Source organism: Drosophila arizonae, chromosome 2 (assembly GCF_054131065.1).
Source record: "Drosophila arizonae isolate 15081-1271.41 chromosome 2, UAZ_ARI_1.0, whole genome shotgun sequence".
NCBI classification, from domain to species: Eukaryota; Metazoa; Arthropoda; class Insecta; order Diptera; family Drosophilidae; genus Drosophila; species Drosophila arizonae.
This window is the reverse complement of record NC_142922.1, coordinates 32,942,709-32,967,620: the sequence shown is the minus strand read 5'-3', so window position 1 is coordinate 32,967,620 and position 24,912 is coordinate 32,942,709. Positions and strand designations below refer to the sequence as shown.

General features: G+C 35.3%; 1 protein-coding gene across 7 annotated transcripts; it reads right to left on the bottom strand.

Annotated features, from left to right (window-relative positions):
• Positions 1-232: 232 nt before the first annotated feature.
• Jupiter (microtubule-associated protein Jupiter) lies at positions 233-17,476 on the bottom strand. Of its 7 annotated transcripts, none has more exons than XM_089466624.1 (6): positions 7,425-7,562; positions 6,776-6,921; positions 2,261-2,394; positions 1,751-1,783; positions 1,049-1,294; positions 233-988 (listed from the first exon to the last, which is right to left on the bottom strand). In XM_089466624.1, exons 2-6 carry the CDS (start codon positions 6,835-6,837, stop codon positions 855-857), a joined length of 609 nt encoding a protein of 202 aa, XP_089322750.1. In that variant the 5' UTR covers positions 6,838-6,921; positions 7,425-7,562; the 3' UTR covers positions 233-854. The 7 variants fall into 7 exon arrangements, with proteins under 7 accessions (XP_089322750.1, XP_017874543.1, XP_089322745.1 ...); XM_018019054.2 differs by having other exon boundaries at positions 233-985; positions 7,270-7,504; XM_089466619.1 differs by having other exon boundaries at positions 7,185-7,502.
• Positions 17,477-24,912: the final 7,436 nt, after the last annotated feature.

Here is a 24,912-nt window from a genome sequence, read left to right as displayed (position 1 = left end):
TGGCGAACTCGTAATGTAGATCCTATAACACTATATTCGGAACATAACAATCCGAAAAAGAGCGACGTATTTTGGTAAATGTTCATCTAATATCTTATGTCATATCTGATGAGTGAATAGGCTGCTGTAAGGATCTCCGCTCGTTGAAAATATCTTGATGTGGAGGCGTCCATGTTTGTACTTGAACACTATGTAATATAATTGAATTGAGTTTGAATAAGTTAAGAATTGATTTTTGCATAGAAATGAATGTAAATTTTATTTCGTTACCTACTGAACAAGGCATATTTTAATATCGTAGTATTAGAATGATAATATCGTAGTACATTTTCAAATGAATGATTTCATGTAAGGTTGTGACAATATATATTGTATGTATGATGAGCTTAGACTGTAAAGTAAACGAAATTCAAAATGTTATAGTGCACATATGTTTACATACGTATATGTAATATTGGATATAGCAATATTGTAAATAAATAAATATTTCGATATAATATTAAAATGGTTCGTGGTGTAATGATTCTTGGCTTGGTTATGCAGATAAGACCGGCATTGAGCAGTTATGTTAGCATTATTGTAGCGTAGCGGTCTCGTTTTTTAAATACACATGGATCGTATGCTGTATAATTCGTGGTGGTTTTCCAAGTTTTAACTTGATACCCATCGATCGATATGGATGCTCTTCTGCAATTTCTTATTACTTAAAACGCTACATCTAGTTTTGAGTATGTAGATAGAAGGGGTTCCGATTTTTGGGTGTGAATATATTTGTTGCAAGGCTCCTGTCATCTGCTCATTTACTGTGCACATCTACCATGTTGTCTTTTATCGAGAGGCTCTGTAATTTTCAATTACCAGAGTCCCGATGAATAACCGCCGGGTGGGACACGATTCTTGATAACTTGACTTCCGCCGTTAAGATGAGCTGGTTGGATATAATCGGTTCCGCCAGCTTTGTACCCCTCGCCGGTAACGGGATTTCCTTCTAGGAAAAAAAAATTTTGATATTAATCATATGGTTAAATACTCTAAGAGCATATCATACCCGATCTTACTCCTCCATTAATTTTAAGATTCTCAGTCGAAGAAGAAACAGACGATGATGCGGACGACACCGAACCACTTTTTCCGTTATAATTTCCCTTGGAAATCAACGGAGCGGTATTCGGGTTTTGTCCAAAGGGAATATTGCTCTTCATGTGATTCTTGCTAGGTGTGATGGGACGAGCCGGTTCGCCGAATAAACGCGAGTACGAGTCAACTGGTTTTTGGCCTCGACGTGGTGTCTCACCTGTTTTGTATAGTGCGAATTTGTTAGTAAAATCGTTGTTACATAATTTATCCCACACAAAAATAGACAAAATAATAAACACGATGTTTACATTGTCAACTCAAATCTTGCACAAAATATAATAAAATGTTAGCTAACGACGATCAGGCTCTGGTCGTGATATATAAGAAAATATATTAGGGGACAAATTGGATTTATATTCCGTGTTTGCAATTTTAGGTTCATTAGAGACTTATGAAGATCAATTTGTGCCGCTCATGCCTGTGTAACATAGATGTGGTGTATTAGAATCGTGCTTGAAAGTAAGGTGATCGTAATGAAGGATCGTTTCTAAATTGTGACTAATCACAACCTTGAAATTGATTATTTTGCACATTTCAATTAACAACAAATCAATAATAACAAAGTTAAAAACAAAGATTTGTTAAGTCGAACAATTTATATTTATTTGTATACCAATGTAATAGAATCTGTGAGCTCCTTGCCGCACTGTAAAGATATATAGAAAAAGAAAGAGAGAAAAAGGAAAACGGGAAATGTTCCATCAAAATTTATGCTATCAACAGCAAATTTCGGAAAATTAAAAATGGTCAAAAGATTGTTCGAGATAAAATAGAAGCTTTGGTGTTTGTAATCATATCTAGCTAAAAGTTCTGTTTCCCAGTCTTCCCCATTATTTTTACTAAATATGCATCTATTCTCGTTTATTATTTTCCGTTCTATCTATTTATTTCTTTGTTTCCGTTAACTTTCAAAGCAAAGCATTTACCGAATTTCAACATCATAAGTGGATCAAGCGTCACCAAAGGGGTAATTTCACCAGACAAGTTATTTGATGTAATAAAATTAACATTCGTAAAACAACATTCTAACTTCATGTCACAAAAATATCAAACAAAGCGAAATCGAGCCTATTCAACACTTGTGTACAAGTTTTTGTAGCCCTTTACAGAAAGCATTACTTACCGTTGTTCTTCTGGGCGGCATCTGTGTCGGTAGAGAATATATTCGAGGCCATCAGATTTTTGACGTTACGTGGAGTTTGAGGCTGTTCGGATCCGAAAATGTCACTTGACACTCCACCAGGGGCCCTCAATACTCTAGAAGTACAACATTTATTTCTCAGTTAGTTAAGTCTATTTATAGGTTATGTAATAGTAAATTTAATTATTTAAAACTGAAGAAATTACTAAATTACATTAAACTTAAGCTTAACATTTTTTTCACCGGTACTTGAGAAAAACTTTATATTAAAGGCATCAATTGCTTAGCTATCAGACTAAACAAACAGTAGCAGAGGGAGCTGCAAAAGTTAGTGCAAGTCCGTTTACTTTCGAAAGCCTTTCACATATGCAATGTGCACTGTTCAATGTGCACCGCAGCTCAGAGGCAAATCTGAAATTATGTTTTCCCATTGACCAGAGAATGTAAAAAAGTAAAAAATAAACTTGACCGGTAAGTATTCGCTGTGCAGATGGTTCATATGCCATCAGCGACTAGCGCTAGCTAAACTTGCTCTCGGAGACAGTCAATAGACGCCTAGAGCTTTTACCTAGTTTATTGGAGACAAAGCTTAAATTGCATTGAGTCAAATTCAGCGATATTGGCAAAACACTTCTATATAAAACCTTAAAGTAAAAGTTGTTTGATGTAAGTAAAGGTGACGGTGTCAACAACGATTTATATTAGGCCGACGCTTGCACTTGATTGGCAATTTAAATAGGATATATATTGAAGATTGAACTTATGGCTCTTATAGTCCCTTCACTTCAGTAACATAAAATATGGCTTGTTATTGATATTAACATGTGAGCGTATACTATTGAAAACATAATTATTAATGATAATGAGCTTTATAATTATAGCTTTATACATATCTGTTACTTTAAGTTATTCTTCAAACAACTAAAAAACAGTTGCAATAATAAGTATTACAATTATTTTTTATCGGCAACTCCGACATTTCTCTATCTTGGAAGAACGGATAAATAGTTACAACTCTCTTAGAATTCTTATCAATTATTATTTCATTAATCAAGTCAATTGTTTGTATAGTCAAAATTACAATATAATGTTCTGACAATCAACAACAATTCAAAGAACAAAGAAAACTTTCTGGGGCACGGATAGCTAAAACCAAACAAAAAATTGTAAAAGAAAAGCACTTACTTTTAGGGATAGAGATTATTTGGGGTTCAGCTTATTGGTTTATTGAAATCAATAATAACAATTTTGCAGTAGTAGATTAAAGTCAATTTCTCTACTGTTAAATCAGTTTTTAAGTAACAAATAGGAAAATCAAGTAGAAATTTTTAAGTCGGAAGTTTCCGACACGCGGATATTGCACAAAACCAATTAACTCTTTCCCCCTTTTTCAAAATAGAGTATAGAAATAATGAATAACGACTTTGAGCTCATTCGTCTGTAACATACAAATGTCCGAGTAATTGTTCATTGGAGTTCATTTGTTGTTTTTATTGAGCTTGGGTTGCTTTAAATTGGCTGCAGTGATCTGCTCGAGCGCAACAAATAAACCGTTATTGTTGCCATGCTGCGGCTGCTGCGTCTGCTGCCGATGCTGCTCTGCTGCTGCTTTGTTTCATTTAAAACGTGCAACCGCAAACAAAAACATAATGAAATTTTTAACTGAAGCACGAAAATTGAGTGCGATTGCTGCATTTTGGTTTTGTTTTTGTTATTTATAATGCCTTTGTATGATTTTGTTGATTTCCCTAAAACGTTGATTAGATGTATCCATTATAATTGCCTGACATGCCAGAAACAATAACTGACGTTTGATGACTCGGCTGATGGGGCTGGCCACTTTCCCTGCGCTTTGCCAGTTCGGCAGCTGTGCATTCAACCAGAGTTTCTGTTGTTCGATGCTGCACTTTTGATAGATTGCCGGCGCAGGCATTTCGAATGTTTGGAAATAGTTAAAAATTGATCAGTGTTAAAATCAAAAAGAGAAAAAAGTCGAATGTGAACGACTACCATATACCCTGACCCACGGCCCTGGGGATGGCAAAGTGAACTGAAGTTTAATATGGATTCATTCAGATGGACTGATAAATTACTCCACTGTTGAGACCAACAGATCTCGATACATAAATTGTAAGTTAACTTCAACAAGTTGTATAATTTAAAGAAACCCTAAATCGTGAATTTTCCCAATGGTGTATCTTTATATTCGAGTCCTGGAATATTTATTACATACATATAAAAAACCTGTTTCTCATTTATGAATTGAAAGTATATAAATACATTAAATATGATATATACAAAAATCCTTCATTGTCATTTACATCGAGATACCTCGTAGAGTATCAATTAATTGCTTAGCTCGCAGAGAATCTGAAAATGCGCAACGCTCACTCAGCTCAGCTCCGTTGGCAGGCTATGCAGCAAGATTGTCAATTATCGATAGTGCTTTGCGCGCCTGATCAATAATTATCGATTATATGCATAGAAAGTATATGGACGTCGAAAAGAAAAAGAAAAGTTGCCACACTACGTTGGCTCCACCAAACCCCAAACAATTATACATACATAAGTGTGAATATCAGCAGGTATGGATAATTCAGAATTTATATTCAGATCTTTCACAGTAAAGTGAAAGTCACCAACTACATTATGCAGTTTATACAAATCAGTTCTGAGTGAGACTTAAGGCCAGGGCATTTATTGATTACTAATCGCCTATAATAGGCTGATTCTGAAGAACCTCCCTAATATCTCCACATAACTTTGCTATCGACATTTCCCAGCTATTACTTTTAGGCATACGCCACGAGATTCACGTGCTGATCGTCTTTATTGATTGTGAATCAGAACGAGCCCAGCATCTACTTTTTTGCATAGCACATTATAGTCATAATTCTTTACTATTAAAGAATATATCAGTGATTATAGTTTTACATTCATTTTATAGACGTATCAATACGATTTCAAGACAACTAAATGTTACATACTATGTAGGTATATACCAATATATATATTCTAACAAATTACTATAAATTGTTACAGATCATTTAACAAAAATCGACCAAACATCTAAGTATACAAGGCATTGCAGCTATTTTCGCCAGGTACAACAAGGTACGAAAAGACTTCAAGAATGCGCAGCTCTTAATGCCTGTTACATGCTTCTAATGTGTCGGCAATTTAATGTTGAATGCCCATATATATATAGAAGAATCATTTCTTATATACATATACATCCGACGAATTACTTTATATATACATACATATTCAGTATTTGAATGGTATACTCAAGCGTAACCATGACTTTTCGGATATATATAGCGATTTTTTGGCAAAAGAGACATTTATATTTGTACTACTTTGCCAGTTTGTCCTAAATATGCACATCAATAATGTTGGCATAGCAACTACTTATTCCTTTATAGGAAAAGGAATTTTATATATATCAATTTATCATGCAAATACACTGAGGCTAATCCCTTTAGGTAAGCCTAACAAATTTATTAGTTGTAGAGTGTAACGAGCCACAGTAACTTATTTAATGCTGTCAAATAATACGAACTTTTTACGTTGTAATATTATTGATTGTAATATATTAATTGATATTGAATATTGATTGAATATTATAAAATATGTATGTATACATACATATCCCAACAAAGCAAAACAATTCAACTACACAATTCGTTGTAAAAGATTTTTGTGGAAAGATCGAGAAATTAATTTTACGTGTATGGCATTATTACGCATTAATATTAGCTTTCTATTAGTAGAGGTCCTTTAATGTACGATTAACAAACGATTCTAAACACATTAATTTCAAGAAATTCTCTTGAACTTCCAAAACATAATCAATAGACAACTTTTACTGTAATATTAGCTTAGTTTACAGCATTTAAAGATAAAAACAAATAACAATTTATAATTGATATTCTATAATATTCCTCGTTAAATCGACTATTACTATTGATTATCAGGACGAGAGTAGGCGGGAAACACACTTTGTTCCATGATGTGCACCTTTCACTACAGAATTTCTTGCTTGCTTTTTTTATTATCTCAGTGATCGGCAACAAAACCTAAAGAATCGAGGCGACGGGTCATTAGGGAAACGTTCGAAATAGAGACAGTGGCAGGTGTTGGAGAGGCAAACAAGCAAGCAGGCAGGCAGGCAGGCAGCTTTTTGCATACAAAAAGTAAGCAGGGATTGAAAAGCAAATCGAAAAATCAATGAACTGCTTAGTCTTAGCGCCAGGCCGGCTGCGGGCAGCGGCAGCTGGCAGCCGAGGCCCAATAAAGATACGTTCTTGGTGCCAGTTAGCAGACTGGGCTGAAGAACCTGCATGCCCACATGTGGGGGAAGCCCAAGGTGAATGCACTATAAATTACTGCACAACCACAAAACTGCATATTTTCATGCATACCATGCCGCATTGGTGTTCATATGTAAATTTACGTAGGAATTTGGGGAAATCAATTTGGAAATTTTAGACTTACCTCTTTTTGGCTTTGCCGACATTGTATAGTTCAACATGTTTGAATGCAGCATAAGTAGCCATGCTATAAATCTTTATATTATGTGCGCTATCCGGTTTAGGTTTATATAGAAGTATATATGCTTGATGTATTTATACTGCGGAAATCTTAAAGATACACGAACACAATCAGTATAAGGTATAGAGGGAAGATTTGCAAATTCAATCTGTGTGAGGCGTCAGCTAAATTTTGAGAGGAACCTGCAGCACGTTGATGACTCATGCTGCAAGTGCTGCAGCAGATGCCTGCAACGGATGCTGTGTGCGCACGGCTGAGAAAAAATCAATAAATATATGTGGAAATGGCACACGGATGCGAATATCATAATTTTGAAGGAAATTCAAAAGGAACATTCTCGAATTAAGCTCACATTATAATTTGCAAATTTTCAATTGCTCTTGTTTTTGTTTATCACGTTTATCTTTAGATGAGGAGGGGAAGCACAACAAACTCACAAAGTAATTATTCACTTTTTGTATTTTATAATCTGAAATACTTTCAGAATACACAAGCTATTTTTAAATGATATGATTTGGAGTCGGATTAATGCTTTAATACAAATTGCAAGGAATGAAAGCCAAGTGCTTTATATTTTCATTTATCTGTATACGTTGTCTGGCTCTGCGCTCTGCGTTCGTTGACGTTGTGAACGCTTCAATATGAAGCTGATGACTGGAGTGCATCGGGAAAAGTGAAAAGCATTTATTACCACCACCAGCGGCAGCTACACGAACACCGGCCAAGTCTTATCGATTCACAGTGAGTAAGGCAAGTACAAACTCGCTCGCTCAGAGATAGAGAGAGAGAAAGGGAGAGAGCACAGTTCGCTTAGTAAGTATATGCATACATGTGCACTAACACAAGCAAGCTAGTATATACTCGCCCACTGTTTGAGAGTCGTGTCAAAATAAAAAACAAAGTACAGCTGATTGAAGCTAAGACAGAATAACTCGCTCTCTCTCATTTTCTCTCACTCTCTCTCTTTCTCTCTCTCTCTCTGTTTAAGCTATGAAATATAACTCAAATGAGAACAGAACAATGAAAACAGTACTTCTGTAAAATGCACGAACATAAGCCAAAATATATATTACAATATGAGTTTAATGTTTCGTCTTCGGTAGCTGAGTTTTTTCGAACGACATCCTAAGTCCTATTAAAGCTCATCAGCTTCTCTGTTAAGGTATATGTTATGTTAACAGTAACATTTTGATATTGAAATTACCATTGCTGTTATACACCGAATCTATAAGCAATGGAAATTCAGGATAAAATATTCTTAAAATATTGATAATCCCATATCATCATGTGGTAGATATTGAGAAGTATGTGTGATGCTCGAGGTATCTTCTAGTCGGGCACTCTTGACTTATTTAAATATTAGAGAAACGCGAACAAATAGTCTGTTTTGAGTTGTCACTGAGATTACAGGTGTTTTATGTGTCACAATGTACCTGGCAGTCGCTAGAAAATTCAGAATGCATTGACTGCGTTTCTTCTTTCTATAATAATAAAAGGCAAACTAGGTAAACAGTTGTAGAGGGTTTTCCGACTGCTTACGTTCGCTTTAAAGACAATCTAAATCAACAGTTATTGACATCTGAGGCTCAGACCCATATTATCTTTAGCGAAAGGCAACTGGGTTTAATTTGTATTGGTCCCGTCTGTAACAGTTGATCAGATAAGAGATATTGATTGAAACAAAGGCACTTTTGACGGCTTGCACGCTGAGATAATCACAGATTAAGGCTTTCAATAATATATTTGACTTTCTAGTTTTTATTATTTCTTTTTTAATATACTCATATATATATATAAAAATATATATATATTTTTAACCCATAGACTACCTTCGAGTGCTTGAAATGAGAGGTTGGCAACAGTATCACATACAAGAGCATTTAATCTTCGTCACGGCGAAAATAATTGCTCTTTCATGCTCTAACCAATGTACAAAGTAGTTACGCTTTAGTGAATCTTGGGTTTTCTTTGTGTAGCTTTTCTGTGTTACCGTTAGAGCCTGTCCATTAGAAGCCGAGTGTCGGCTTCACAAATATTAAAACAAAATTTCGAGACTGGCTGACAGACGGCTGGCTGGCTTGTGCAGCATGTTGCATGTTGTATTTGGTTGGCTATGGTTCGGATATAGTGAATCACTTTCATCATCAGCATTAGGAGAAACTTGATATGCTGCCGGCAGCAAATCAATTTTTAAATCAACTTTTAATTGGCTCCGTCCAAAACCAAATGCATTCATATACTTTTGAGCTTCTCGTTCTGTTTAAGCAATTGGCACACATTTCCGTGGAACACAGGAAGTGTACAAATATTCTTGGATACGCTATTGTTGATTTTTATTTTTACTTCACGATGACGATGACGACCTACTATGTCGAACAATCACTATAAGTTGGGAGTTCTGGCAGGTCTATGAGTGCAACATGACACCATCCCGGGCCAATGGAGTGCAGCATGCGGCAACGCCTTTGCACAGTTCACTGTAGCCCACATTGCTGTAGGACAGCCCACTGGACGAGCTTAAAAATAGATTGGCCGTCTTTCATAGACATCTCTGCTCATCGCTGTGCCCCTCTGCGACGCCTTATTGCCTTGCCTAATTGCTGAGCAGCATCGTCTGCCTTGTCGGGTCAAGTAAGCCAAGTTTATTCACTTAAAATGTGCATTCTGTGCATATTAGCCGAACGACGCCTTTGCAGCCTCATTCTTCGAAAGCTATGGGCGTTGCCAGATTGGACACTCAATAATAGTAAAGATAAAGTTGAGTTTATTAGAAGTTTTTAGTTTGTTGTACGAGTATTCCGCTCAACTATACTCAGCGGTCTTCCTTTCAAAAATTTAAATGCTTTTTTTCTCTTATATAGATATATTCGTAAAGCTTTTATACACACCTATCTATTACAAATTGGGTGAGTGCGCGGTGTAAAGTTGAAGCATTTAAACGCCTTTCAGACAACGCAGACAACTTTTCTTTTCTGTTTTTTTATTTTGTTTTTTGAACTGTCTATTTTAATTATAGCCAGGGGCACTCCATTTCTTTTTTTTTAGGCTCTTGCTTTTTCTGATTTATTTACATTTAGGGTAAACATTTTCCTCGAGTTTTTTTTTTTTTTTTACATAGAGAGAGGTTTTAGGTTTATTGTTTTTACTGCATTTTAACCGGGCGGCTCATTGCTTAACTAACTACTTAAGACTTAGGAGAATAATTAGCCCAAAGTGCAAGCACAAATTTAAAATGAATAACTGGCTTTCGAAAGGTTTCCAAATTAGCTCAGTGTAAAACGTTCTTGCCCAATTCCGGTTTTTCGAAAGTAGAAAGAGTGCAGGGTATATATATAGGTATATATATTGATATATTCGCTATAAATAAATAGAAATTACTAAAGACGATAGTCAAATAGTTTTCTCTGTCAGTACGTATAAGTTATGAGTCTGAAAGCAATAAATTAAACAGAGACACAGCCTGGACTAATTATTTGGTAAGCACAATATTTTAAACATTATGAAAACCATCTACCCTCATTCATATGAAGAATTGAAGTGTCCTTATTTATCATATTAAAATATTGCGGAATATCTTAATATAGTACGTAGTTGTGAAAATATTCTAAGAATAAGACTGTTACAAGACTAGATTGCTTTTTAAGATATTCTGCCTACGCGCACTATATAATAAAAAAGCAATAACAACAAAACAAAGAGCAAAATAACATTTACAAAGGAGAAACATATTTGGTGAAAATAGAGACGAGAGCAAAGTTTTTGTGTTTTCGAAAACTATTTTCAATTAGGTTCATTGAAAGGCTACCATTACTGGAAACCAAATAAATTAAATTTAACGATTTATTGCATTTAGGGTTTCATGATCAATTAATTAAGCTATATGGTTAAAGACGTAGATATAAATTGTCAAAGCAGACAAATTGGTTCTCCGAATTTTTGAAATATTACCCTATAAGGCGGCGGTCGTATTACAAGCATTCTATTCTCCCGACTAAGAGGTACCCTGAGCCGTTTGAATAGATCATATTCCAATAATTTTAGGCAAGCAAAAGATATTGAGGTGTTAATATAGGTGGATGTAGAGATAAAGTGTATATATTATAGCATTTATAAGCTTTGAAATCTTTATATTTTAGGGAATCATATGTAACACTTTCAATGCCTGGTTACAGACAATATAAATATTAAACGGGAACTACTCTCGACCACTTTCTAGTTTTTATTGTATATAAGCATTCCACTGCGTTGCGATGCCTTTCTTTTTGTAAGTGAATAATTTTTATGGTTTTCTTTATCACTTAAATTCTTGTGCACTATTCAATCTGTCCAAGTAACTTAAACAAAGACAGGAAAAGCCTCGCGGTGCGGCTAGACTAAAGAGTAAATAATCTACACAAAAGCTAGCACTGCGTCCCGACTTCAATTTTGCTGTTTATTGAGTGAAAAGTGAAAGGCAACGCCAGTTGAGTTGCCAGTTAGTTGTGCATGGTACACCTCTTGTATAGAATTTGTTACACTCTGTGTGTTTAATACAGCATAGCCGAAAACTCTTGTGAAATTTAATGATAATCAGTTTTCTGCACTTCTCAAGTCATAGAAGAATTGATTTTCTTTCGCTCGAGACAATACAAAATTTATTTTGTGCTCAAGAGCTTTCCCGAAGCGATTAATTTAATTTATAAAATAATTAATAAATCCGATCCAATCATTTGTGTACATGTAATAACAGTCTAAGAGATTAAAGTTTTAATTCACATATGAACAGATAGTACTTAAATGACCACTTTTTTCGCGTGAAAATGCAAAAAAAAAAAAAAAAAGGAAAAGAAGTATATTAAGCGGTATAGCAGACAATCACAGAAATTATTCAAGCATGCATTTCCCTAAGATGGTGCCGTTGAGGAGGAAGAAGCACGGCCGCTTGATTAAATAAAAATGTAAAAGAAAGTGCAAATGCTTTTGAGGCCATATCGGCTTCGTAGTATTTGTACCTTCGCAACACGTGAGGAAATGTGGCAATGTTCGATTGTCTGACGCTCTGCCCCTCATCTATCTATTGATAGCCTACGTTATGCACTTGGAAACCCGACAATCGAAAAAGTTCAACAGCTTAAAAAGCTTGTGAGGAAATCTCTGTATAACGACAATCTCGAATATTCTCACTACATGTAATCGGAAATAATTTCCTTTTCAGAAGTTTTCGAAATCTCTCTTACTGACAGCAAGTAGTGGCCCTGGAATGTTCAATAGACGAGTCGATGGACTTTCATAGCAACTCAACTTGTTGCTGGCTCTGGGTTTATTCTTTCATTTTTATACCCTGAACCCATTTTTAATGGGAAATCAGGGTATAATGGTTTTGTTGAAATGTATGTAACAGGGAGAAGGAGGCGTGGCAGACCCCACAAAGTATACATATTCTTGATCTGGGCGACGAGCTGAGTTGATTTGGCCCTGTCCGTCTGTCCGTATGTATGAACGCGTCGATTTCAGAAGATATAAGAGCTAGAGACCACAATTTTTTTTAAATGTCCGTAATTACAGCGCGGATATCAAGTTTATCATTAAAAATCGATAACTCATCCCGATCTTGTTTATCGATAAAAAACCCTTATCGAAAGACAGTTATAAAATTATATCTTCTACACCTTTATTGCTAGAGTCTCCAAATTTATGTATGCTTATATGCCATTTATGCAATTTCGGTTTTTGTTAAAATTTACCCCCCATCCCTATATCCACCCCCTCACCCACATGTTTGTAAAAAGCGTATTTCAGATACTAGGGACTTGTGCTTTGGCAAATACATGCATATCTATGCTGTAATCATAATCTGAAGATCGTATGTCCACAAAAAAAGTTATTAAACAATTAAGTTCTCATAGTAAGTGTACACTGCAGCCCATGCGTGTTTATGCGTGGGTGCTTGTGTGTGTATGTGTTTGTGTATGTGTGTGTGTGTGTATGCGTTTGTAAGTGTATGCGTGTGTCTGCGTGTGTCTGTGTGTGTATGCGTGTGTGTATGTCTGTATCTCGTAGTCGAGCAGTCTCGACAATAGCTTTCTTACTTGTTTTATTAAAAAGAAGTTAGAATGAGTATACCCATTGCTAAGTTTAAGCTTTAGGGTATCTGCTAGTCAGTTACTTATTATTTGCTTTTTTACCTTTTGGCTATGCTTGGCACACATCAAAGCTAAACTAAACGCCTAATCAGTCTTTAACAATTTTATTTAGATCTCACGAAATGCTCTTACGGAGTTTTCTTCTAATCTTAATCTTTAAAGCTGTTTAAGTGACGTTTTGAATACGAACTCAAGTTATTTATTGTTTTAAAAATATGTCCAATACAAATATTCGGATGTTCTGCTTGATAAGAACTGTTTTCTTTAAGTCTCAAATGCTAATGAACTCTAGTCAAGACGTTGTTATATTCGTTGATCTCTCTCAAGAGTTGAATACACACACACACATCTCTTGGATGCCATTTATAATTTAAAAATAATTAAAAACAATTTCAAGAGCTTGCAGAGCTCCCTTTTTTGCATGCATTATAAATCCATGTCTGTTTCAGTTTCTCGATTATACGCATCTTTGTTTGCGCTTCCTCATGGAGCAACAATCCATAAATTTGTTAAGCACTTCAACTGAAGAAGTTTAATTAGTTCATTTAAGCATGAAGTGAAATGACCCAAAGTTCTAAAATTATCACAAATCTCGTAATAACTCACCATTATATTTGAAAGCATTTTTGATTAAGTGAAACTGATTAAATATTCTGGGGCTAGTCAATTGATATATCTTGAAAGTTCTAATTTGCTTGCTCTTTACATAAATGCGGGAATTGTTAAACGAAGCATTTATTAAACAGGTTCAGAACGTTTCTGGCCTTTTGTTCATAGTCTTTGTCGTCTCAATTTTTTGCACCCTGCATATAAAGTGGCCTCTGCCACAAAGAGACAAAGGCGACTTGTGAAGTGAAAACGGAGTGATTCACCAGTCTGGTGTATAGCCATGACAGCCAAACAAAAATATACACATATCATATCTACAGTGTGATCGAGAATTAATAGTCTCTTCAAGCGTGTGCAGAACTGTTGCTAGTCGAGAGAGTTTAACTCGATACTACACTAAACGTAGTTTATATTTATTATGGATATTTCATATGGAAATGTATCTATATTTAAGTTGTATATATATATATATATATTTATGCCTTTTTTTTATCGTAAATTATATTTCGCATCTTTTCTGGATGCAAAACAGAAGTGAGTATTCAATGTTTAGCATTTAGTTGCAACGTCATGTGCATAGATCAACTGAGGTCATTAACCTGCTCAAATGCAATAGAGAAACTTGGAACAGTAAGAACTTGTTTTGCTTCAATCAGAAGTAAACCAATACACACATATATTTTTGCATACACATACAATCCATAAAACGATGTTTTAATTGCTTTGTGTTTAAAATATTGGGCAATAATCTTCTAGATAACAATCAAGTGAAATGTATGCTTATTTTAGCCCAGTTTTTGCATATGAAATTGGGTTATTCAAAATATTCTATATTTGTAGTACGATGATGGTAAAAATAATACGAATTTATAAATCGATTTTATTTATTTAAGAAAGAAATATCAATTCATTACATTCCATTTTCAAATTCAACTTTATAATAGGATTTCATACATTTAATGATTCTCAAATTTCATTTGGAAGCTGCGATTGGTTATACAGCTAATAAAACAAGTAAGAAAGCTCTAGTCGAGACTGCTCGACTACGAGATCCCCTGAACCCTTGGAGTGCTAGCTATTTCAATAATTTTTCGCGTCTTTCAGCTTACACAAGAAACACACACACATACACAAACACATACACATACAAGCACCCACGCATAAACACGCATGGGCTGCAGTGTGCGCTTACTATGAGAACTTAATTGTTTAATAACTTTTTTTGTGGACGTATGATCTTCATGAAACTTTCAGATTATGATTATAACATGAATATGCATGTAATTGCCAAAGCACAAGTCTCTAGTATTTGAAATACGCGTTTTACAAAAGTGAGGGTGAGGGGGTGAAATTAGAGGTGGGGGGTAAATTTTAACAAAAACCGAAATTGTATAAATTGCATATAAGCATACATTCAAAATTTGGAGACTCTAGCAATAAAGATGTAGAAGATATAATTTTATAACTGGTTTTCGATAAGGTTTTTCATCGATAAAAAAAGATCGGGATGAGTTATCGAATTTTAATGATAAACTCGATATCCGCGCTGTAATTACGAACATTTTACAAAAAATTTGAAGTCTCTAGCTCTTATATCTTCGGAAATCGACGCGTTCAAACATACGGACAGACGGACAGACAGACAGACGGACAGGGCCAAATCAACTCAGCTCGTCACCCTGATCAAGAATATATATACTTTGTGGGGTCTGCCACGCCTCCTTCTGCCTGTTACATACATTTCAACAAAACCATTATACCCTGATTTCCCATTTTCAATGGGTTCAGGGTATAAAAAGTAAATTTATTTACGGCTTTTAAAAAAGCTTGGTCCAAGCATTCATTAAATTACGTCGATTCCGAATCGAAATTTCGAGGCCTTTCTATTTTTCATCATCTACGAGCTGGCTGCAATTGGCAACTTTTGCAATAACTAAATAACAAATGTGACATGTGACTGAAGATTCCAATACTTGAGGAAAGTAATCTTGGAGACATACACCAAGCAGATCGAACATAAATACTATAAGGTCATATGACCTCTGACGTGTTCATCCAAGCGTATATGAAACAACAATAAATAAGATTAACGCTGTGGAACTGTTTCCAAGTAAGGACATAATTGATATTTTCTATTTGATACATTATTATTGAAGAAACACACATATATATATTGTCTATTTATTTGTAATCTATTTAAGCGATTCGGGGATTGTCATTGTAAATATTAGGCAGTGCCATTTTTGAAACGAGATTTTCCTTCTGTGCCAAAATGGTATTATCGATTTCGATATTTATTTATATAATATTTTGGAATATTGTGCATGTTAGTAGGATTCCTTACCGCTCACACACCTCAGCTGATGATACTAATTATTCTCCTCTCCCATATAGTAGCCCCTCTTTCACTCCACTCGATGTCGCTTGGCTCTAGAATCTCAATTAAGGAGTACGGCAACGCAATAAAAATATACAGTTGTTAGACGCCAAAGCAACAACGGAGTACCCCAGAGCCAACACGCAAGGCCTAGCCCATAGCCCGAACTATAGGCATACATGAGTTAAGTTCAATGCACTTTTCTGCCGGTTGCACATTGACGGCTACCTACATAGGTAAAACAATGAAGTCGCGTGACTTCTTAGCCACCAATACTTGTGTAAATGAAATAAATATATGAGATACTACATGCCGAGAGCCCACTAAGTACGAACACAGTCCAACTCACACTAATGCACACGGAGCTACCTTTCAGCTCTACATGCAAGTGTATTGGATAAATAGAAATGAGTGGATGGGATAAGTATCCAGAAACTTCTAAGGGTTGTTGCTCATGCCCGTCATCAATAGCCGATTCAGTTTTGGAGCACAATTTGTTCAGTTATTTTCCATTTTATAATACGCCTGAGTCAATCGCTAATGATTTTCATTTTACTTTTTTATGTTAAGATCAGGAATGCCGTGACTCACTTCTGCCAGCTACCACGGGGACATTTCATATTTGTCAACGCGACGTTAACTGTCCTGAAAGCGAAATATTTGTGAACAAGGGTCGAAGTCGAACCGGACGCGATATGTGTACATGCATTTGGACATGTGTACAGACATATAATCATTTTCGTTGCATTTGTGTGTGGGATATCGGTTGCCAAGGGTGTATATTTTACTGCTATGGCTTTCGGTGCAGCACAACAGAAAACTGTGGACGCCATTGTTGTTTGAAAGTAGTGATATATATATATGCTTGTAATTACTTAGAAATTAGAATCAAATACAATAAACGATGCGATCGTAAGGCTCGCTTACAAACTCTCGCAGTATAAACACACACATTCATTCAAATAAGCTGATAACATCAATACAAACATACAGTAAATTAGGTATGTTTGTATTGCAGCAGAAACAACATGCCATGCATACAGCCTGATGTGTGTATGTATTGCAGCAGATACAAGAATACATGCATGCATACACAGCACGTCTTTAACTCCGCTATCATTAAGAGGCTGATCGCAGATTACTTGGGAATGTCCATATATGCACAGTTCCACAAATACATCACTGTTCATGCATACAGGCATTATTAATACACGCTGTGCGTAGGTCGCTGCCAAAGGTTCTTAAGCATACATACAGACAATGCACCAACTGCAGATTAATATGGAAAGAAAAAGAACTTACTTGGTGTCAGATTTGTTGTCGGAGATTTCAAAGTTGGCGATCATTTTGAATGTTTTAGATGATTGGCTTAAGCTTTGTAAAATACGCTTTAAGTGAAATGTTTAATATCGCAAGAATGCCAAAGACTTTAAAATTTATTATTATATTGGTAAATTTAAAACACACAAATAAGCAGACCGGGAAAAAAGCACATCCGCACAGACTGTTCAATCGAAAAAGAATGAAGATTAATTCATCGATGTTTCAATTGGGTACATATCGGATAATTTCGCGGTCACACTTTTATGCTCACCTAGAACTGTTAGTCTGTTGTAAAACTATCTGTTATCTGTTTTTTTTTTTTTTCGATAATAATGAAAATCAGTTAAATAACAGAACATTATATCACTGAGTATTTTTAATATTATCATCAATCATATAACTTTAATACGGGTAGTGATATTATTAATGCCTACGATAGAAAAATAATCTCTTTTAACAGTGGAATCAATCATTTTTAAGTTGACTGTTATGCTCAGCTGGAAATGTTAACAACATATGATTCGATAGTATCGATCCATACTGTACAGTGCACGCTTGCGCGGCTAAGTATTTGTTCTGCAATTGAATTAGACGATCTCGTCGTCAAATGCAGTCATATACATATATTCAACCTTTAGACCACTTAAAGGTAGTGTTTTTAGGATAAAAATGTAAACTCTAAAATAAATAAATTTGTTGCCTATTTCGTAGATGCTTTTTCAAATTATCCCGCTATTCTCGTAACCATGTTAACGAAAAATCGAGGCAATGAGTAGAATTTTATCAGAACTGTAAAGTAGGCAATCAACACTAAAAGTTTTGATACGCGTGCACTTGAATAAATACGTACATCAAACAGTATTTAGATACAAAATATTTTATAAAATGTTAACAAAACTGTCAAAATATATTTTATATAATGTTAACAAAACTGTCAAAATAACACTTCAGTTAATATATTGAGTTTTTGAAACGACTCCACAGATGGTGCTTTCGAAGAGCACCTTTTATTTCTAAACAGCGCCATCTGTTGTGTATCCAATAGCGGCTTCCAGCTTGTTTCATTATCGAAAACAATATTCAAATCCCACAAATAACAAAAAGTTAACGAATACCGTTGAAGTACTGTGGACTACGCTTAGCAAATACACAAACCAAAAATCAACGTGTTGTGAATTCACAATGATTGCACTTTTAAGAAGTAAAATTGATGGAAAGCTTATTGCTATAAATAAAAGCAGCATCGTTCAAGCAGTATTTGTGTCATCTTTATACCCTGAACCCATTTTCAATGGGAAATCAGGGTATAATGGCTTTGTTGAATTATATGTAGCAGGCAGAAGGAGGCTTCAATATATGAGACTTCAATATCAGTTTATCATCAAAAATCGATAACTCATCCCGTTCTTTTTTTATCGATAAAAACCCTTATCGAAAATCAGTTATAAAATGATATCTTCTTCATCTTTAAGGATAGAGTCCCCAAATTTTAAATGAATACTTACATACACTTTATCCAATTTTGGTTTTTATTAAAATTTACCCCCCACCTCTATATCCACCCCCTCCCCACATATATGTAAAAGGCATATTTCAAATACAAGAGACTTGTGCTTTGGCAAATACATGTATATCCATACAATACAGTTATTAGACAATCAATTTCTTATAGGAAGCGCAAACTGCAGCCCATGCGTGTTTAGGCGTGGGTGCTTGTGTGCGTGTATGTGTGCGTATGCGTGTGTGTGTGCAATTTCCTGCAATTTCCAGCACTACTAACAGCTGTGAGAGTGAATGCACCTGATTTTTATTAATTGCGCAAGTGTAACGCCTAGTGACAAAATTTTTCGCGCTTGAAAAAGAAAAACAATGACGCTATTGCCCCCCTCTCTTGCACCACTGGATTCTACCACCGGGGTACTCCATGAACCGCCGCGCAGTAAGTCTCTGGTAGCTTTCGAGGTCGCTGGGTACGTTGCGCCCACAGCATACACGTTTTCTTTAGATATTTCCACTTTCGCAGGGAAAAACTCGGATCAAGCTATAGTCAACGATGGATCACAATAACATCGACGGCACTCCACGAAAACGCAACTCGAACTATGTGTGTGCGTGTGTGTGTGTGTGTGTGTGTGTGTGCGTGTGTGCGTGTTTCTTGTATAAGCAGAAAGACATGAAAAATGATTGAAATAGCTATTGCTCGAAGGGTTCAGGGGATCTCGTAGTCGAGCAGTCTCGACTATAGCTTTCTTACTTGTTATACCCTGAACCCATTTTCAATGGGAAATCAGGGTATAATGGTTTTGTTGAAATGTATGTAACAGGGAGAAGGAGGCGTGGCAGACCCCACAAAGTATATATTCTTGATCAGGGTGACGAGCTGAGTTGATTTGGCCCTGTCCGTCTGTCCGTCTGTATGAACGCGTCGATTTCAGAAGATATAAGAGCTAGAGACTTCAAATTTTTTTTAAATGTCCGTAATTACAGCGCGCATATCAAGTTTATCTTTAAAAATCGATAGCTCATCCCGATCTTTTTTATCGATAAAAAACCTTATTGAAAACCAGTTATAAAATTATATCTTCTACACCTTTATTGTTAGTCTCCAAATTCTTAATGTATGCTTATATGCAATTTATACAATTTCGGTTTTTGTTAAAATTAACCCCCACCTCTAAATTCACCCCCTCACCCTCACTTTTGTAAAAAGCGTATTTCAAATACTAGAGACTTGTGCTTTGGCAATTACATCCATATTCATGTTAAATTCATAATCCGAAAGTTTCATGAAGATCGTACGTCCATAAAAAAAGTTATTAAACAATTAAGTTCTCATAGTAAGCGCTCACTGCAGCCCATGCGTGTTTATGCGTGGGTGCTTGTGTGTGTATGTGTGTGTATGTGTGTGTATGTGTTTGTGTATGTGTGTGTGTATGTGTGTGTGTGTATGCGTTTGTGTGAGTATGCGTGTGTGTGTGTGTATGTGTGTCTGTATGCGTGTGTGTGTATGGATTCCTGTGTGTGCGTACGTGCCTGTGTGTGTGTGCGTGTTTCTTGTGTAAGCTGAAAGACGCGAAAAATTATTGAAATATCTATTGCTCCAAGGGTTCAGGGGATCTCGTAGTCGAGCAGTCTCGACTAGAGCTTTTTATACCCTGAACCCATTGAAAATGGGAAATCAGGGTATAATGGTTTTGTTGAAATGTATGTAACAGGCAGAAGGAGGCGTGGCAGACCCCACAAAGTATATATATTCTTGATCAGGGCGACGAGTTGAGTTGATTTGGCCCTGTCCGTCTGTCTGTCTGTCCGTCTGTCCGTCTGTCCGTCTGTCCGTCTGTCCGTATGTTTGAATGCGTCGATTTCCGAAGATATAAGAGCTAGAGACTTGAATTTTTTTTTAAAATGACCGTATATACAGCACGGACGTCGAGTTTGCTTTTAAAATTCGATAAATCATCCCGTTATGTTTTTATCGAGTAAAAACATTCAAGTTCAAATCAGATGCCACTATAGCTAATTGTGAATGATTTTTCTTTTTTTTTTTAATTCTCAAATATTCAATATAATATGTAGATCATATGCTGAAAGTTTCATTAAATTCCATTCAGTCAAAAATTAATAAAAAATAATCAAATATTTGGCCAATTAACAAACGCACGTGCAGCAGCTACAACAAAAACATTCGTTGAATCACATCAGCTGTTAGTTTTGTTTAGTTTTGGTAGATGGCGCAGCAACAGTGAATCTATTTGAGTTTTGCCAGCACCACTAGCAGGAGTGAGGTGGCCTAGTGTGTTAGCTGCATGACGCTCGATCGAGAAGTCGCGGTTCGAATCCCGATCAGTGCAACTGTTGTTAACTTTTTTAATTGTTTCAAAATATTTTTATATTCTATTAAATGAGTTTGGTATTTTATTTATATTTTTAAATACATCGAAATTGAAATTTCAGCCTTACTAAATGGGCATTTTTAATTGTTGGGTTCAGGGTAGTATCTAGTCGAGCACTCTCGACTAGAGTTTTCTTACTTGTTTTTACTTGTCTTTATTATGGGATGACTGTATGTTAATAAACTTTTGTATAAAATGTATATAGGAATCGATAACACTTTCCGATTCGGTGAAATAAATTAATACCGATAATGAGTTGTATTGCACTGATAGTGTGGGAGGTTCCACCTAATAAAATGCTATAATCAATAGACTGACAGTTTATTTTGTTAACTTGCGGTGAAATTTTAGGAGTGAATTTTGAGGTATTTCTTTATTACTTTAAAAGGAACATTTCACAGATTGGTAGAATAAAGTAGCGACATAAAAATTGTTAGCACCCACCCACCCCCATCATTTTCATATACAGTTATGTATGTGCTGTACTTACTTTGTAGAATTCGCTTTTAAATCATATATAAATAATGTTACAATAATCGTGATTTTCGTAACTTTATTCATTATCACAAATCTAAGGAATGCAAATTTAATTTGCATTTTCAAGCAAATTATTTATTTCAGAATGCAGAGCTTCAAGAATTACGTAATACGTTTCATTTTAGATTTAAATTATTTATTGAAGGATCTTCCATTGCGACAACTTGTAGCTGCGCTCGCTTATTCCTTTTCTGACTTAAACTCATTGAAAATATCATCGAGTCTATTTTATTTTCCGTTTCATCCCTATCTGCGCTCAATGAGGCCAATCGCCCAATATTATAAGTTTTAACTTGCTGAAGGATCTCTCGCAGCTTGCATTCCCTTGCAATGCTATTGCCAGTAGAATTTGAATTGCGTTGCGAATGAATTCCAAAGTATTTTTAGACTCCAAATTATGCTTTTTCGGATCGTGGGCAATGTCCTGCTGTCAAGAATTTCGTTGTAAAGTTCATTTCTATTAGTATCACTCACGTAGAATTGACCTAGCTCGTGATCTTCTTTTTTGAGTTCGTAGTTTTTATCTTGTATCTTTATCTTGTTCCCTCTTCTCTTCTTTATGAAGGAGGTTCAAATGTTGTTCGACTCTTAATGAGTATTTGGCAGTCCGTAGTTCCCAGCTGCAATATTCTTCAGTGTTTCAAAGAGATATTATTCATTTCCAAATACGCGAGCTCAAGTCATTAGCTAAACAATTTTCGAAGTCTAAAAGAGTTGTAAGTATACTTCCCACGAGGACCGTAATACTTATTATCTGTAGATTACGTTGACTTTCTAGAAGGGCTGTCCGTCTATCCGTCTCTTTGTATTATTGGGAACCATTTAATAATAATTTGAATTATGTCTCTTATTTATTGATAACAAAAGATATTAATGCATAACGTTTTTGTCTCCAATGCAATTCAGCTAATAACAACCTTAATAATCTCAACAACAGCAATTATCGATTTAAGAATTTAGAATAATGAAAATGTTAAATAAATTCTCTCTAAAATATGTGAAAGATGCCTCACATTAAAATGTTAAATAATATATTATCATTCTCTTCTAAAGTATACAATTTTTGTTTTGTTTTGTTTTTTTTTTTTTTTTGTTTTTTTTGTTTTACCGATTTTTGTCATTTGCAACTTAATTACGATTTGTGTTCACAGTTATTTCATTTAATTTAATACTCAACCCCAAAAATCGTAATGACTGTCGTCACAATCAAGAATTAAGAAAAGGAAAAGGCAAAAAAATGAATTTTGTAGACGGGCATAATGGGCATAAGCGACTGCATCCATTCGTTACCTCGCTTCAGAAATAGCTGGATAACTGATAATACCCTAGGCCTTTTTTAACGTTTTATGATTCAAATTGACTTTAAGTCCACTGATGTCCAAGATTTTTAACTATTGCGAATAAGACACTTTTAGGATTGCAAGAAATATACATATGTATATTTATATACCTATTTGCACACATGTCTATCTGTAGAGGAGGTAAAACCAAGAAATCTGATGAATGTATTTATAACTCTAAATTTCTCCAGATGGGTTAAGTACATATGTATGTTAAATGTTAACTCAACGACAGGCATTGCTTGTATACAACTGATATACCCTGTTCATCACTTGAACAAGTATATTTATAATGAACAATAACTGAATTATTATAATTGTTTTCTCTTTCCTTTTAGAGCTGGTTTCAATTGATTTTTTGCTACCTATACACATCCATATATAATATATCTATGTATATATCTTTGTTTTGGGTACATAGATACATACATACATATATATGTATCTAGCAATAAATATATTTTAAATAAACATCTAAGTATTCAATACCTTGCAAAAACTGACTAATTACGAATCTTACATGTTAATTACAAAAAAGGTACGGATCGGTAATATATATTCTAAAAATTAAAAATATTCAGCGTCCATTGGGATTTTGAGCAACAAAAGTTTTGATGATATTGAGTGTGGCTTAAGCTTAATTAAATTTTGATTAGCTTTGCCTTTTGCTATGCGATATGTGTAATGCGACAATAACAATATTAATAATTTATTTTTGTATTAATAATGGAAAAATATTTCATATATTTTATGCATTAATCTTAAAAATTTATGTACATCTATACCCCTTATATGCATTGTGATTGAGCTGGGGACTTAAGACTCGCCTAACTAAAGTTGCTCAATTGATTTTTATATATTTTATAGTTGAAAATTCGTTGGTTCTTGAGCATTTTAAATGAAATCCTGGATTTGGCTAAGGGGAGGAAAGCAAGTGTAATACAGATAGTATTTGTTCATCTGACATTTTATGATTTCCTTTTCCAGCTGGTTTTTCAGTTTCTCTCTCTCTCTCACTCGCGCGCTCTGTGTGCGTGTGCTTTTATTTCCCATATCTTCTATAATACATATCTAAATATCGACGGACAATCAAGCTGACAGTTTTCGATGTGGGGCGAGTAATTCAATGTTTCGAATGGGCTCCATAAAAATGATTCAATTGGCGGTTCGACTAAGATAAAAGCAGTCAACGGTTTCTGTTGTTGTCTTTTCATTTTGTTGCTGTTGTTGTTGTTTTTGTTTGGTTTTGGTTTTACTGTTGGCGCTGGGCGGCTCTAAAACGAGTTTGGACTTCCAGTCCGGCCGCGGCTGACTGGAGCTGGCTGAGCTGCGAGCTGGCTGTGCAGCTTCTCTTTAAACGCCGACTTATAAGTTAAATGCGCCTTCGATGAAGACGATGAAGGCGATGCGAAATGTTAAAATAAAACAAATTTATGTTGCAATTAATGGTAACGATAAGCTCCGGCCTACGACATGTTGTGGTCCAATAAAAACGTTGCGAGCGAACCCCTCCCGCCCTTCCCCTCTCCTCCTCCTTAGCGGGGCGAGCGGGGTCTCCAATAAGATTAACACATAATCAAGCTAACATGCGCGACATTTGCATACAGAATCGAATTGAATTTAATTTGAATTGGATATGAAATTCCAGCTCCGAAACAGTTACACGCACGGCCACAACAACAACAATTTTAATTAATTCTTGAAAGGCTCCCTCCCAGCAGAGCTCGAAACATGAAAACTCAAAGTTGCCCAAAAAAAAAAAAAAAAAAAAAAAAAAAAAAACTGAAACAAAGTGTGAGTCAGGTCTCTTTCTAGCTGTGAATAGACGTCAAAGTTCTTCGGGCCAAAAGGGGTTATGGTAATACGAAACCACGCGGCG

What these genes read in the sequence shown, in the direction of transcription:
- Jupiter (XM_089466624.1), bottom strand. Translation starts at nt 6,837, where the DNA reads ATGGCTACTTATGCTGCATTCAAACATGTTGAACTATACAATGTCGGC. An exon ending in TGCCGCCCAGAAGAACAACG is followed by an intron (nt 1,784 to 2,260) that starts GTAAGTAATGCT and finishes ATATCTTTACAG; the next exon opens with TGCGGCAAGGAGCTCACAGA. An exon ending in TAATGGAGGAGTAAGATCGG is followed by an intron (nt 989 to 1,048) that starts GTATGATATGCT and finishes TTTTTTTCCTAG; the next exon opens with AAGGAAATCCCGTTACCGGC.